The sequence below is a fragment of the Harpia harpyja genome, chromosome 18 (genome assembly GCF_026419915.1).
Source record: "Harpia harpyja isolate bHarHar1 chromosome 18, bHarHar1 primary haplotype, whole genome shotgun sequence".
NCBI lineage: Eukaryota > Metazoa > Chordata > Aves > Accipitriformes > Accipitridae > Harpia > Harpia harpyja.
In genome coordinates this window covers 19,880,220-19,897,334 of record NC_068957.1, presented here as the reverse complement: position 1 = coordinate 19,897,334, position 17,115 = coordinate 19,880,220, and the positions used below count along the sequence as shown (strand labels likewise).

Below are 17,115 nucleotides of genomic sequence, written 5' to 3'. Positions count from 1 at the left end.
AGCGAATCAACCTAGAGGTGAAGACTGAAGAAACAGAGTTTGTTTATTTATTTATTATTCTATTTGCCTCCATTTTATCATAGAATCATAGAATGGTTTAGCTTGGAAAAGACCTTTAAGATCATCAAGTCCAGCCATAACCCAACACCACCATGCCCACTAAACCATGTCCTGAAACCATCCCCAGGCTTCTCTAACCTTTTTTTCAGGAAACACAATTAGACCCAATTTCATTGTAGTGAGACAATGAAATATAGTTTGCATCACTTTACGCCTCTACCTCTTCCAGTTAGAACTCTTGTCCCTCATGGTCTCCTCATGGCTGTACTGCTTCTTGTTCAGGCTCAGTCTTTTTTTTTTTTTTTTTTTTTTTCCCCTAAGATTAGGTAGAATATTTAAACCTTTGAAGTGAGGTTTTAACGAGATTTTTCCTGGTACTTGTGTCACCTATGTCTATGTTTACTTTTTGTGCTTAAGTATGTCTTGATAACCTCATTGTATTCAAGGCATATCACAAGAAATAAGTAAAGCACTTCAGCATGACTTTCCTTTGCAAATGGAACATGATTCGAAATTGAGCCTGGAGGAAAAAAAAAAAAAAAGGTGTATTTATTCTCTTGGAGCTGACAATTACAGAGAAATTAAATCAAAAGTAGCAATAAGAGTTTTTTTGTTGTTGGGGTTTTTTCCCTCTTTTTAAATTTTTTTTCTCTTTGCAGTTAAAATAGTAGATCTACTGAATAATAGTGTGCCTTTTATATTTAGGACTATTTTGAAGAAGAAATGTTTTTTAGACTTTATTGATTTAGTCCTTTCTTCCGTCGAAAGTAAACACAAATTTCTGTTGTCCTTGAGGACAATTGCAACCTGATATATTTTTGGTTTGATATGGTTTCAGGTTCTTATCAAATAGTGATTAATCAGTTGCCTGAAGCAAGATGCCAGTTTGTTCTTTTCTGCTTTGGTTCTTCACTTAAACCTGCTGTCTCACAGAGTTTATATCAAATGATCGGAAATATTTTTAATCTGTCACTTTCTGAACGTTTGTTTCTGTTGGTGGACATTTTCAAATACTCTAGCACCAAATCTGTCATGCCTACATTTGCAAATGGACATAAACTTCCTTTTAATGAGATTGTGTGCTTTGTGGAAGTTGTATGAAATATATACTTTAGCATTAGATAGGAAATGTTCTTTTTTCTTATACAGTTCTTAAATATTTCGGATTTTGTTTGCTCTGTGGGCTCCCCCTTTAATGCAGATAGTCTTAAAGGTGAATTTTGAGTCTAAAAAACCAACGTTGTAATAATGCCTATAAGAATAGCTGGGTAAAATTTGAAGCAGTAACAGGCATTTATGGGCATAGTTGTTATGAAATGCAGGGAAGCTTTCTCCTTCAGTGAAGTGATATTTTTTTTTATATCTGGTAGACAGTTTTATCAGTGGTGACTGCTTCCCTTGCATTTGTGTAAATGCAGCTCTTTGAATAAGGAATTAAATCTTTAAATTACATTATAAATGTACTGAGGGAAAAAGGGTTGTATTCTAGTGTAAGAAAATATTTAGGCAGATGTAACTCATCAACTGGCAGTATGAGAGATGGGTTCTTGTAAAAGACCTGTGAAATAAACTGCCCTTTTGTATCGACACAGACTATTGATTGATGATTACTGTGTGGCTGGGATCTTTTACAGTATCTCTGTCATACAAGATCCAGAAAGTGAAAAGTTCCCCAAAATGATAAGACATATTAGATGTTCAGTAAACTAACCACTTTTATTGGGTGATGACTACCCTGGTCTTTCAAGATTTTATAAGATTGATGCCCTGTAACCAGACAGGAAACAAAACATTTGATATGTTGCCTTCAAACGAAAAAACTTTCACCACAGTGGATTCAGCATCTTGAGTATAAATGTACCTGTAAGACCTTTTCTTCTTCTTAATATTTGTTTGCTTGTAACTTGCTTCAGAGTAAATTTCAAGCTCCATGACTCAGGAATGTTTTTTCTGTGGCTTTTTTGATATGTCGCTTGAATGCAGCAGGTCATTGGCTACAATAATATAAATCAATGAATATACAATACGTAAATTAATACATAATAAATATATGATTTACTATGAAATGCAATACATAGTCAAGCTAAATTCCCAGCTTTCAAACTCATAAATTGAGTTTGTAATTCAGGAGTGGATTAAAAGAAAGGCTGTATTTATTCATTGTTCTCCCTGGTTATTTGTCTGGGAATACAGTTTCTCCCTTCTGCCTAAAAAGTAACAGTTCTTTAATGTAGTCTGAAAGATAACAGTTTCTAGGTAGCAGGAAGCTATGAAAAAATAAAGAATAATGAGCAAGAAGTATTTTCTCTAGCGAAATTTCCCAAGAGGTAGTATCAAAAGTGAAACATTGTTCTTATTAACAGGCAGTGTATAGCAAGCCCTTCCTCCCCCCCGCCTCGATAACCCACACAAAGACCCTTTTGTAAGCTCTCTAAATTCTCATCTGAGTGTATACATCCAGCTAGTGCTGAGAACAATTATTATTTTTTTTAGTCATGATATTGACTAAATCAGGAATTAGGTGTAGGCTAGTGAAGTTTATATGTAATGGAATGTCCTGGTTTCCACGACATAGAATCAGAAGCAGAAGAATTCACATAGGAGTGGTAACTCATCAACTTTACTAACAAGCTGTTAGTACTGCTAGATAAGTAGCTACTCTATTCATGATATAAAAGGTAAGGATGACATTTCTCTTGGAAGATATCCAAAAGATGTGAAAATAAATAATAGTAAAAGAAATTAAACTGAATTACAGTATACTGCATTTGCAAGCCTTTAAAGGTAGGCAAGTGTAGAAATAACGGGCAGCATAGATCGGGTTAGGATTTGTTTCCGACAAGTCTAACTTGTTTCTGTGATGACGTGGTTGCCCTTGTGGATGGGGTAAAAGCAACAGATGTCATATGTCGTATTTCATGGTAGTGATGCCTTTGATTAAGTAATATTTTCAGAAGTAATATGGCTACAGATACTTACATCTGTACCTAACATATTTCTAAAAAGCTGTCATGATTAAGAAGGAATCTGACTTATCTCTAAAATCTCCACAAGGGTGTTTCATATAGTCTTAGCCTCATCATTCTGTTTGTTCATATATCATATTAAGATAATTTGATAATTTGAATCCATGTTTGTCTTAATTGTGATTTCAGATTGATCACTGCATTATTGCATCTTCAATTAGCTTGCTGATGTTGTAGTAAATTATAGCTCATTCACTTCCTTAAGTTCATATTTGCTTGTTTATCACGTTTAGGGAAATCCAAAGCAAGCTAATAGAATTGGATTATCCTGTCAAAATATAATACAAAGCATGGAGTGGAAGGTGTAAGAGACATCGAGGAAAAAATGCAGAGGAATAAGCATATCCTTTCAGTGTTGGTTTTTTTTCACATTTATCATTTCTTTGGAGTGTAATGCCACACAACCTCTAGAATGCTTTCTTCTGATAGTCCGTCAGCCCTGTCTTGAAGGAAGCATGCAAAATCTTTCAAACTCAAGCAGTTTTATTTTGTTATTTAAATACTTTATATCAATTAACACTTTATTGTGTGTAATTCTCACCACCTCTATTAAAATTTGTTGAGAATTTCTAGCCAGAAACTTTGAAACCTTTCAACACATCATATTCAAGGTCCTGCTGTTTAAAAAAAAAAAAAAAAAAAAAAAATCACTTTTTCTTCTGGATTTAGGCTTTTGTAGGAACAGTTTTTAGAGATTTATCTTAGAGTGAATTATTGTTAAAGAATCTAAAGGGTTGTGCTTGCATGATGATGCAAGGCTTCACGTGCCAACCTATTGATTTTTGTCTCTTCCTTGATCCAGAAGGATCACTTTTTGAATAAAACAATAATTCATCTGCTGTGGGCCTTGGTTTCTCTTCTCAGATCGTACCCCAAACAGCTAACATTTGTTTTGCTGGGTTTTTAAAAAATTTTTTTTTTTGTAATGACAATAATACAGTTTTGTTAGTGTGTGTGTATTTCAGTGCTCTGTCTCTTTCAGGAATAATCTGAATTAGGCATGTTTATTCTGGTATCCAAATATTGATTTAAAGGAGGTATTAAAAACAGTCCCAGATCCGTCCACTTGAGATCTACTTAGTAATTATTCATATGTATACTGTTAAGTAATTAAGACATACAATATAGTTTTTCATTGGTAGCCTTAAACTTGGTTCAGTAAACACTTGAAAACCTCTTCTGCCTTACACTGCTAGACAGTTTTAAGTGTTTTAAGCTGATAAGCTGACAGCAAAACCCTTCTCCCTACCTGAATATACAACAACAGCTATACTTGCCAAAAATCTTAATCTGTAATGGCATGCCAAAGACATTTCATGTCAGATGTGATGGCCCTGATGCATGAACCATGGGGCAGTATCCCAAACGTAATCTTTTCTACTTAGTGTTTCATGACCACTCATCAGGAAATTAAATTTGTCTGCCCTTGTTTAATACCAGCTCATTGCATCTCTTTTTCATTATTTTCATAAGGATAACAATGTATTTGAATATGTTATCCTCCAAGGAATACTCATGAAAGATCTTTCTTTTACATGTAAACTGATTGCTCAATCTGCTGTATTTTAACTCTCTCTATTTCTGTAGATTAACTTCCAGTTAATCTGAGTTTGTTGTTCCTAATGAGTTATGACTGAAAAAGATTTTTTTTTTTTTCTTCCCCCCGCCCCCCGGAACTTCAGTTCACATATTTTGCAGTTGCAAAGCAAATTTAGGGAAGGCCTGAGGGATCACAGGCAGCCTTCATTATTGGTGCATGACTGCTTTGTAGCCAACTGCATCTCTAATATCCAAGGAGATTTGTGTGTTACAGTTTGTTTTCTTTCTTCTTGTTTTTAATAATTTACCTTTGAGAGGCTATTTACAACCATGTTGGTGTGTGAATATCTGTTTGTCTGTCAAAACTTAAGATATATACAGAATGCAAGAGATACATTAATTTTTTATTTGCTTCTTAAGGAAGCCAAGCTATAAACTGGCAGTCCTGAATACAAGAGCCTTACTTCAGTGAATCCTAACAAACACAAGGGGGAACATCAAGCTACGTGCCCCTTCAACTAGCTCCCTTAACAAGAGATGATATTCCTTGCTGAATCTGTTTCTCTGCTAGAAGAGACGATAATTTGGTTTTGTTTTTATTTAAACAAGACCCACAAAAAATCACACTCAAACTTTCTCTAACTTTTGATTTGCAGTTGAATTAGAAAAACTGCATATTTTTACACACCAACCAAAAATACAGAGGGTCATGAACAGCACATCAAAGAAAGAGGTTGTATGCATTAAAATATTTCTGTCTGTTGAGATTCACTTGAAAATTATTTCAGTTTTTGCATGCACTTACAAGTTTTGAAAAGACAGTATCTAGATGAATGCTTTTCAAAATGTTTTCCAAAGCTGTTGGGAAGGCTTTTTTTCTTAACTGTGGATTGCTTCTTGCTTTGTGACATTTGTCTGATTTGTAACTGTTATATTAGTTTGGTTTTATCCCTTAATTAGGGAATAAGTATAGTTGTGTAGTGTATACCTATGAATACTGGTATGTACTTTTGTCACTCTTGAGCTACACTGCAGTAACGGAACTGCTGATTTTTTTTTTTCCTCCTCTTTTAAAAGCAATGCCAATTACAGAGCTATTTTTTTCAATATTCAAACTGATCTCTATCTTTTTAGGTAATTTAGCCTGCAAACCTACACAGAAAGGATATCACTGGCATTCGATACTCAAAAATAACCTGGTAACCTGAAATAACACTGTTCTGTATTAAAAGAAGTCCACTAAAACTCAGGAGTTTGGAAGAGAATAGGTATAGAGGAGTATAAAAGTATACCAAAGAGAAGAGATGTGAAAGCGGGAGATGATGTCTAGATTTCTTTTAACTTTAGGCTTAACTTTAGATTGGTGGGGCCCAAATAACACTGTGGTAAGTAAGGCAGGTGCAGAATCATGTCACCTTTGTATTAGAAATTGTTAGGCTCATCTACAGTCTAGAGGTCTAGCAAGCAAGGAAATAGTAAATAATGAAGTAATTGAAGCCACATGAGAGAGAAAAATAACCTTTTGCAGCAAGGTTTGGTGGTATAATTCAGGCAGAGCAAATGCTGTAGAAAACGCTATACATCTGAGTCAAAATTATATTTATTTACAGTCATCTTCAATCAGCTTTGAAAAACTATGATCAAATTTGTTAGCAATATTAATTCAAATACAAAGTAGGTTTATAAATACAGGGGAATATATATTTATTTTGCTTTCAGCACATGACTTGAAAACAACTGGGAGTATGTTCTTGCAAATGATTTATTGCAGGCTTTCATCCAACTCTGACTAAATGTACAGTAGTAAATGACATAACAAATATGAAATGGTTAAGAGTCAGACTGCCTGATGGAGAGTAATAATAAACAAGTACATTCCAGGTGGTTTGGTTCTGAGATACTTTATGAAGGAAAGGGATTGCATGCACTAAACAATGGCGATGATTCAAATAGATCATCCTTGTTCTTTTTTTCATAATATTCATTTTGAATTGGTATGTAGATGAAAAGAAGATATATTAAATTTCAAGGAATGTGACATAAAACTGTTTGGGTGGGTAGGAGGTTCAAGAGAATTGGGGATGGCATGAAAGAATCCACTAAATAATAATCAGAAATACTGGAGCTGTTACCAAGCAGTTACTGGAGTACTAGAGCAAAGCTAAGAGCGGATAAGATACTTGTTTTTCTCTGGAGTAACCCTTTTATGTTGTTAGAAAAATGCTTCTGAAGCTGTATGTGTGCAGCGCTGCACTGCACTTCGTTCTGAAATGGCCAATCTAGGGACCAAAAGCCCTAGAGGTGTATTGGTGTGATGCCTCGCTGGGATTTCTCTCCCTTGCCTTGCAGAGTGCCCAGTGTGACCACTGCAGAAGGTGCTGGGTGTTAATGCTCCTTTGCTGCAACCTGTACCTGTTGTAGCAACAGGTTGTTTAGAAAAAGGTCTGGTATTTCAGGTTAGCGCTTAGTGGATTTTTACTTGCTGTCTACGACTCTATAGTCTCTGTAAAGAGACTGTCTGTGAAGATACTCTAAAGCATTTACGTACTGGAAAAAAAAATACTAGGAAATGTGCATTTTGAAGAAATAATGGACAGGCCCATCTGACCTTTTTGCGCTTTCTGTGCTGTATATTTTGGAATGGGGGGGGTTTGGTTTTGTATGTAGATACACGTGTATACAAAGGGATGGGTGTAGGTAGATGGACAGTCTCACACACAGTTATTAGTATTTTGTTATCTTACTGTTCTTCAGGAAGATTAAACCTTCATTTTGAAAGGCTCTTGTTTGAATCATCATTGGTAGCATATTTTATGAACTGCAATCTGTATTTTCATATAGTCTTCCTTCAGCTAGGACTTGCAGAGTGTGTCTCAAAGTGCATTTCCAGATACAGTAACTTTAGAACTTTAGTTCAGTCTACTGTAGTCTTCCTGTTAGAAAATGTGACAATCTATGATCTAATCATAGTATGTCAATGGCTAGTGGGCTACTAGTTCAGCCATGACACTTCTTATTTGCTTTCTCTCCTAAGATTGTGGGCATTTACTTTTATTACAGCCTGTGAAGTTGCACTAAAATGAAATCTCTGTCAAGTGTGATTGAATGTGCAGAGACAGAACTGTCCAAAATCAAAAAGGATAAAACATTGATTTCTCTCCTTTAATTCTCTTTTCTCTTTTCTGAAGGAAAAGGTGTTTCTCAGTACAATCGGTTATGTGATGGTACAGCAAATGCAGTTCTTGGTCCAATTTTCAAGTGCGTTCACAAGTAACATCACTGGTAACTGTGGTATCCAGCATTGCTGCAAAACAGTATCAGCTATTAAGGAAGGGGCTACATGTAGTATTTTACTTCAGTAAATACTTGAAATGGCATAGGCACACTGAAATATGCTGACCTTTGCTTGAGTGAATATTCTGTATTTGGGGCATTTGGGAGTCTTGGATTACCAAATACTGAAATAATTTATATAAATTTTAATACTTCAAGGTGCTTTAGATGGGATTTTCTTTTGGAAGTGGTAGGCATTGTCCGTAGTTTCTTCCTAGCATGTACACAGTAAGGTGAATAGTCATCTTCGTTTATAAACATTTGAAATGTCATTTCTGAGGAATACATAGAACTGTGTAATATAAGTCTGCCCCAGATTTCTTAAGGAAATTTTACTTGTGGAATATTAACTGATACATTGTCTTGGATATTTACAAAGACATCCACAAAGAAATCTTCTTTGTTTGTATTTGTGAACATATGTGATTTTCCTAGTTTTTAAGACACAATTAAATTGCGTAGGAAATAAAGTAAACTTTGACATGGAAACCATTTATCTTATGCCCTGTGCTTAGTAAGTATTGACTGTTCAGCTCTTTAAGCTGAAACATCATTAATGAGCACGTGCCTTGTTAATTCTGGACATTTTTTGATCCAGTATCTTCTTTACTGTTATTACTACTTGTTGGACATAATGTGTTGCGACTCCCCAAATCACCTGAAGCCCAGACCTAACAGTACTTGTAGGTAGAGGTTGTTAGTATACTGTGAGTTGGAGAGGAAAGGGAGCAATAAATTTGTAGTTGTTGTGAATGTAAATAAGAAAATTGTCCCTAACATTTATCATGTCTGTGACATTTGGTGAAATTCCATCGTGATGGATTTCAGTGAATTTCTTCATAATAAATGAATCTTAGGGAAGGCAAAACTAAGGAGAAATTTAGGATCTTGGGGAACAACTTAAGGGAATTCAAATGCTTCTCTTCTTTGAGAGAGCAGGCAATGTAAAAGGAGTTATGAAGGTATTTGTGAAAAGAAGTGATGAGTAAGCGTAATGGATTTACGTGTCCGGGTGCTGGCAGACGGGGACCGCAGGGGCTTCCTCTGTGAGCAGAGGCCGGGGCTGCCCTGTGCCGGAACCGATTCTGGATGGCTCTGCAAAAACGTGTTTAAGAAAGGGCAATATGTTGTGTGGCAGTGAGGAGCGAGGGGGAAAATGTACGAGAAACAGCTCTGGGAGCTCCAGGGCCTGTGAAGAAGGAGAGGGAAGAGGTGCTCCAGGTGCCAGAGCGGGGATTCCCCTGCAGCCCGTGGAGAAAGACCCACACTGGAGCAGGTTTATCCTGAAGGACTGTAGCCTGCAGGAGGGACCCATGGTGGAGCAGGTGAAAAGTGTGAGGAGGAAAGAGTGGCAGAGAGGAACTGTTATGGACTGACTGGAACCCCCCATTCCCCCCCCATCCCTGCTGCATTGCTCGAGGTGGAGGAGTTGGGGCATAGAGGAGATGGGAATGAAGGAATGAAGTTGATCCTGAGAAGGAAGGGGGGAGAGGTATTTTCTTTTTTGTCTTTGTTTCTCACCATCCAACTCTATGTTAACTGGCAATAAATTAAATTAATATTTCCCGAGTGTTTTGCCCATGACAGTAATTGATGAGCAGTCTCCCTGTCTTCATCTCAACCCATGAGCTTGTCATCTTGTTCTCTCCCCATCCTGTTGAGGAGGGTGAGCAAGAGAATGGCTCGGTGGGTGTCAGGCAGCCAGCCAAGGTCAACCCACCACAGCAAGAAATTGAGATTAACCTCCTTTGGAAAAGGAAGATATCTTCTAGACCTGATGGAGGCAAGGTCGTGGGAAGTAGTGGTTTGGTTTGGTTTGGTTTTTTTTTTTTTTTTTTAATCCAGGGATGTTCTCTTACGTTTGTAGTTTTTAGTTTGGTAGTTTGTGTAACCTGTTGACTCAGAGACTTTAGTTTTAGAGTTTTAGTCTATAAATTCAACTGTTTTCCATTACTTTTGATGTGTTTTGTGTGTTTAAATGATCCAGACTGCTTTGGCTATTTCAACAAAACTATTTGAGGAATTGTAGCTTAAATTTTAGTAACTTGAGTTTCAATCACTTGTAATTGAAGTCCATTATAGTGGGAACTTTGCTTCATCCCCACTAATCCTTCCTAACAGCAAGATGCAGGTTTGAGTAAGACTTAGAGTCTTAATAGAAAAAAAACCCCAAAAACGTGTTGCTGCTGAAAAATTTGGAACTTTTTCATTCGCCATAAATGCAAAGCTATTTCAATTTTCACTCTTCTGATTATCTAATAATGCTAATGTGTACAAATAGTATGGTAAGTTATGTTGTCTCTTAAGATTTCTGAAGATGCTTGAAGTATTGAGTGCCAGTCCCTGGTTTTTTTTCCCTGTCATTGGATGTAAATACAGTATCTGTGCAAACAAGGTTATTTTTGTTATTCTTTCTAGTTTTCCTCAGTATATGGACACCCATGTTCATTTTATCTAATGCAGGAGGCGTTAAAAGAAAACAACAAAAGAAGAGAAATGGAGGAGAAAACGAAGAGAGCCAAATTGGCAAAAGAGAAGGCTGAACGAGAAAAACTGGAGCGACAGAAGAAGAAGCAGCAGTTGATTGATATGAACAAAGGTAAGGCATCATTTTTAGTAGAGAGATTTGTTAAAAGAAAAAGAAAGTAAGGAGTAACAAACTGAAGGCTATTCCTGATCAATATGAAGAATACTTGCTGTCTGTTTTGAAAGCTGAAAAAAAAAAGCTTAACGTTTTCTGCGAAAATTCTGTTTTGTTTTAGCCTACCTGATCACGTAATTCCGTATCTGCCACCTAACATTTGTAATGTTCCTTTCAAGGAGCTTTATTATGAACTATTGGCTTGTTTTCATTCGTGGGAGTCAATTGATATTTTTCATATGGATTTACTTCCAAGAAGTAGTATCTTACTTGCTTTGTTTTTAGTTTCATTCTGCGAACATCTCTATAATCAAGGTAGTATGGCGATTAACGTCTTTCTTTTTGGGCTTGGAGGCGCCATGTTATAATGGATGTTCTCCCAACAGTCCTATTAGGAGCTGGAAAATCTGGTTGAGCTTGATGCCTAAGTACAGAGTGACATTTCAGCATGATAAAAAGCAATGTGTTGAGCTTGTCAGCTGTGAGAATATTGTATTTTGCATGAGGCTACCCTAGGAGAGAGGAAGGTAAGAAAGCAGGAGGAATCGGGTGGTCCTCATATTGATGTTGTGCAGATTTCCAGAAGGGTGTAAAATACAGGCTTCATTCTTTACCTCTGACTCCAGAAGGCATCTAAAGGTGGTAAAATTGTACATTGGATTGTGTAAGAGATTACTTGAGCCTGCAATTTTTTGTTCAGTTTCCATGAGTTTGTGTTAATCTGCTAATCTGACCCAACTGTAAAACACTTGTCCTTTTGATCCACTGAACGGAAATTTTTCCATTACTCATGGAAAAATGCTGTTTGTTTTTTCGTTATGATGAACTTCATGGAAGATGTGATGATGTATTAACTTTGTGTAAGGATGATGTTGCAGTAAACCATATAATTATGACAAACTAACGTAGTTCTATGCTGGAGATTGATCGAATGGAGGGTAAATTTAGAAATAACACTGCCTTTCAAGGGCATATATAAAGCATCTGTAAAGTCAATTTATACATGGATGAAAAATACTGGAAAAATACTAGACCAGGCAAACAAACCCACTCCAACATGTAAGAGGATGACTGTGGAGGTGAACACAGAACCATGAAAAGACAAGGTACTGGTCAGACTTTCCATCACTGATAATGCAGTAGTGCAGAAATACTGTCTTGTAATACTCACGATACCGTTTCGTGTCACGTATATTTAGAATGCCAGTATTTCTGGCATATCAGTAAATTTCCCATCACTAGTGAAAACCTGTGACTTGTGTGTGTACAGCCAGCCCTCAAGGAATGTTAGCCAGCCAACCTCCCCTTCTTGTTTGGCAACCACCTTTCTCTAGAACCTGCAGTTACACTTGTGTCGATGTATCTTAGAAATATATCATCTATTTAAGCATTACTTTGTCAGACTGAATCATATTTACAATGATTTCAGCAGGTAGTGGTGTTTTATCTTTATAGATATATGTATACAAATGTCACAACTTTGTGGGTTTTTTTCTGCTCAGTAATTTCACAGTTTAAATTTGGTAAAAATGGGCAACCTGTATATCAATCTGCACAAACAAAGAAGTGGGCAAAGTGAGAACAAGTTTTATTTACAAGTGAAAAATCTTTCTTCTGTTATCACTTTATATGTACTATTAATTATATTTTAAGAATTCATAAATTAGACTTGCTATTGTATTTGCTGATTGTGATAAATTGGTGTTCCCAATACTTTATTCTTTGCATTCATAGTTTTAAAAATTAATTTATATTAATGTACGGTAATTTGAATACCATGATAGAAAACAAATTATTTATGTGAGAATCTCTTAAAAATTCTTGTGTGTTTGTGTGCATCATTTTGCCTTGCTTGAGGTGGCAGTGAAACTGCATGGAATATACTGTAGCATAAGTTTTAGTAAACAACTCTGTTGCTTTGCATAGATGACAAATTTCATACCATGTGAAGATTTTTCTAATAATTTCATTTTAACTATAAACAAAATATAAGATTTAAATACAGGTGATGCATAAATACATTTCCTATATTTTGTGAAGTTAAGCTCATGGATATGTCTAATGAGACTTTTCTAAGCCCAAGACAAAAGAAAGTCCTTTGTAATATGGACAGGCACTTTTCTGTGAGTGGGGTAAGAACCACCTAAATATCCCATCATCACCCTCCCCTCTACCAGTGTGCTGGAGGACATACTGAGAGAGGTTATTTAAACTGCCACTTAAGACAATGTAAGCTAATATGTTTTATTAGCTGTTGAAAAGTACGAGAAGCCCACTTAGATACTGTTGTCAGTGAGTTAGTCTCTGTTTAAGGGCTAACAGTTTGAAGTTACACCTTCTTAAATTGCTTCAGCTCAATCAGTGAGAGCATACTTGTCTACATCTGTTAATTTTTTAAGCAGATGAGGGGTAGACCATGCTTAGCAGTCACAGAGATGCATCAGTATACTGACAGCATTTTGCTTTTCGTCATGAAAGACTTTTCCTATCAACAGATACAACTGAAGTTTAATTTTGCATTATATTTCTTTTTTACTGAAACTGCAAATATGTGAGTAACTGTACGTGGCCAGATGCACCGAAACTGCCAGTTAAATAACTAATGTTTCTAAACCAGTCAAAGTCAGTTTAATACTTCTAAAATAGTTTTTCCAGTTTTTAAATATATTGAAATATGCATTTCACATATTACAAATCTATTGCCGTGACAGGAGGTAAGGGGGATAGCTCCATCCCCGTTGGATTCCACGACATTGATACTCAATTAACTGTTTTTGCCAAGTAACTATTTTTTTCTTGATACATCTACTTCTTTATGCTCATTGCTGCTTATATAAATGGTTTGTAAATTTGTCTAAGTGAATGTGACACAGAAGACTTAGAGGAAGGAGGCAGATGTCCTCTCAAGCTGTCATTTTGTCAAGGTGATTTTCACCCAAAGGGTGTTTTAACCTAACTCTCTTTCAGTTATTTCTCTAGCTGTATCTTCAAGAGTAAAATTTTAATGCATTGCTACAGCCTTTCAGGTCAGAGCAATAGGGTTCCTACATTTTCCAGCCTTTTACTGTGTAGTTCTATAATAAGTATTTTTTGCTGTTACCTGGTTACGCAGCTACAGCTTTTTTTTGTGGCCACTGGAGAATCCAGATTAGAATTAATTAGAATTAATTAAATATTACAATTAATATCTGTTTCTTGGTGTAACTGAGAGAGCAGAAAACTGCAGTGTGGCCAGAATCAGTAACTGTCCTGTATAATACCTAGTTATGAAGTAACCTCAGAGTTGCCAATATTTTGAAGACCAGGTTACTCAGTTTGGTGTTCTGGTGCTTTGTGTAACTGAGATGCCACAGAAATACTATGTGTAAACTGATATAAATCCTGCTAAACGTTCCAAAATGTGTAAAGATGAATGTAAAAATAAAGAAAAGCTCTCAACTCCATATAAACTCCATAAACTTTGAAGTGATTTACACTGGACAGCATCATACAAACGTAAGTAATTCTAAATCTAAAAACACGTCCACACTTCAAAATACAAGGTTTTTTGTGCAAAACTGAAAGTGGGCTGAAAGGTGACAAAATCAACATATACCTTCTAAAATAAAAAATTACGGTAGGAACTTATCCAACATGTACACTTCTCTGCCTCAGGAAAACTTTGTTATATCAATGTGTATTATTTTTCGTAAATAAGCACAGTAATACATACAGAAAGGTTAAGTGGTTCTCAGTTAAACAAAAATAAATATTAAATGAGACTAAGATCTTTTGAGCCTGTGGTTTATCTTGAAGTCAGTTCTGCTGGAAGTTGTTTCTTCAGTTGTAGTCAATGAATTTGGCATTATTTGGGATAAAATTGTTGATATAAATGAGATGGTTTGGACAGAAAAGGCTGTGTAATGGCTTGAGTTAAAGGCAATTTTTGTGACTTTGTATAAAAGCAGTGTAATGGATAAGGCATTAGGTAGTGCTAAACTTACGGAACACCTCGAAATTTCTGAGAAATCTTTTCAGCATTTAACACTATTTTTCCTTATCTGTGACATGCTCAAGCAGTTTTGAGTAAGGTACTAATATCCATATAAAAGTGGTTGTTTAAAGACTGATTAAAAATTAAAAATAAAAAACCTTATCAAAATTGTTACAGTTAGTTGAATTTGGCTGGGGAATTCTACTCTTATATGCATTAATTTTTTCAGAATAAATTTTAAACTATTCTTAGTGAAAAAGTATTTCGTATATCATTGATTTAAAACTACACCTTAAAACAGTTCGTAGTGTTTAATATTAAAATCTCCATTTAAAAAATTCTTACTATTAATACTCATTTCCCATCATGTGGTGCCTGAACATCTCTCACTGTGATCTGTGGTGCAGTCAAAACCACACCAAGACATTCTGGCAACTGTTGTACTCTGTTACTTCCAAACACTACTACTGTGGATGGTCAGCTCCACCTTCTCAGTTGGAGCTGTAGGACTTGGGAATATTTGGTCCTTCCTGGTGTTCTTTTCACTGTGGTAAGACTTATGCAAATGTTCGTAATATTTCCTGGACTAGTAAGGCACTTCTGTATGCCTGTTTCTGTAGTGAAGTATGGAGAAATAGAAAGACTTAAGTGACTTACCCACACACCTAGAGGTGTTAAATTTCACAGTCTAAATTATGAACCATTCTTTCTCATGATGGGAGAGGAATTCTGTAGGAAAAGGGCTTAACAGTCCCTTCTCTTCTTTAGCATTCACTAGCTCTGTGGAAAGAGAACATTCTTTATAGCTGTTTTTCAGCAGTTTCCTATTTTTTGAGAGCTGTAGCAGACCGGGCTATGATGCATTTATACGTAGTCTTTCATGACTTCCATCTGACTTAACATCTGCAAAATTCTTGCAGCATTGCTTCCATGTGCATATCTGAACAAAAGAGAGAAAAAAAGAACTCAAGACAGCTTTCTAGGAGCTGAAAAGCATATAACAGCAATTCTGATGCAAATGTTATTTAATCAGAAACAGTTTTGCTCTTCATTATATCTGATTACTATGGCAATTAAAATCACCTTTTAACTACCAGTATTAGGATAAAAGATAGAATGAGCTTCCTCAGTCCCAATTAGTATTGAATTAATTGTTTTGAAGACATATTAACATTCTCCCCTAATGCAGAGGAAGATAATGGAAATGAAGTTGTGTGCTAGTGGTTGATGGATATGCCTACTTTCCCTTTTCAAGTACACTTACATAAGAATTCATATGCTATTTATTCAAGCTGGTATGTACTAGTATCAGCAATAATTCTGTTGTGTTTCCTTGAATTGTTGTTACACTCATATTGACTGTGGCAGGATACAATTCAAGAAGGTACTTTTGCTACAGTTTTCTAATGATTTTGTGCTTTGCTGATTGTTATGTCTCCCTTCTATGTCCTTTAGCATAAACAGAACTCCATTCTAAGTTTTTTACGAAATACCTATTATTTTGTAAATGTCTTAGCCTTAATCCTTTGAATTTATATATTGGCTAGTGATTGCATGGGGTACCTGGAGTGATAAAACTTGGGGCTTATTTACATTCTACAGATTATTAGTTTACGGTGCTGGATGCCAATGAGGCAAGTGTTACAATTCCTTTGGGAAGTTATTATCTTTCATACTGATGTCAATGGTCTGTTTGAATATGCTGCACTCTTCCTGAAATGCAGTATTCACAGAAAAAAATTAGATAGAGATTTACATTATGCTTAAACGTGAGCATCTCTACAACCAGGATGAGGTTTGATTTTTCTTCTTCAAGGCAATTATGCGTGAGTTGCTCAAAATGTTTTAAGATCTGTTTATCCAGAAGTTTGAAGCCATCTTGAGAATGGGGGGGGATATCAAAATTACTGTAAATGCTATTAATATGGGTCAAAAGCAGCTCAAGAGAAATGCAAATAGATGTGAGCATGGACAAGAAGTTAGAAAGAAACAACAACTTAAAGCTTAATCTCACCTTTTAAAATTTTGCAATAGAAAAATTTATGTTTGTTTATGAATACGGCATATGGTACCTTCCAAGTAAACTGATTTAATGAGGTAATTTCAGGGGAAAAAAAATTATTAGACTCTCTGAAATCTGAGGTTGGGATAATTACAGGTGAAGTAAGGCAGAACAATTGGATTCTTTTCTCTTAAAAGTAGGTTTCTTGGGGATTGTTTACTGAATAGTAACAAGTGGTAACTTTGGATAGTTGTCTATGTAAATTCAACTTTCCTTTTCCTTGGAGAAAGTATTCTTACTTCAAAAAGCAGGTACTGTTAATTTTGAAAATACCTGTAATATTGTTTCTCTCAATGTAATTGCTATGTAACATTATACTCATATATTTTGTAGAAATTCCAGTGTTAAAAAGCATTTCTGAAATAATTAAATTACTTGATCAGCTAACTTCTTTAGTGTAAGGTTTGTTCAGGAATCAGATAGCAAGGAGGAAAATTGCATGTAGAACTATAGTGAAATGGAAGTTTATTCGACTGTTATG

At 35.6% G+C, this 17,115-nt stretch overlaps 1 protein-coding gene across 5 annotated transcripts in view; it reads left to right on the top strand.

Moving 5' to 3' along the window:
* The window catches only part of DIAPH2 (diaphanous related formin 2), a 264,713-nt gene that overhangs the window by 167,263 nt on the left and 80,335 nt on the right, over positions 1–17,115 (top strand). For all 5 annotated transcript variants that reach the window (XM_052813767.1, XM_052813766.1, XM_052813763.1 and 2 more), the window contains one exon: positions 10,422–10,557. In XM_052813767.1, the coding sequence (XP_052669727.1) occupies positions 10,422–10,557 (136 nt within the window). The remainder of the gene's footprint in view (positions 1–10,421; positions 10,558–17,115) is intronic.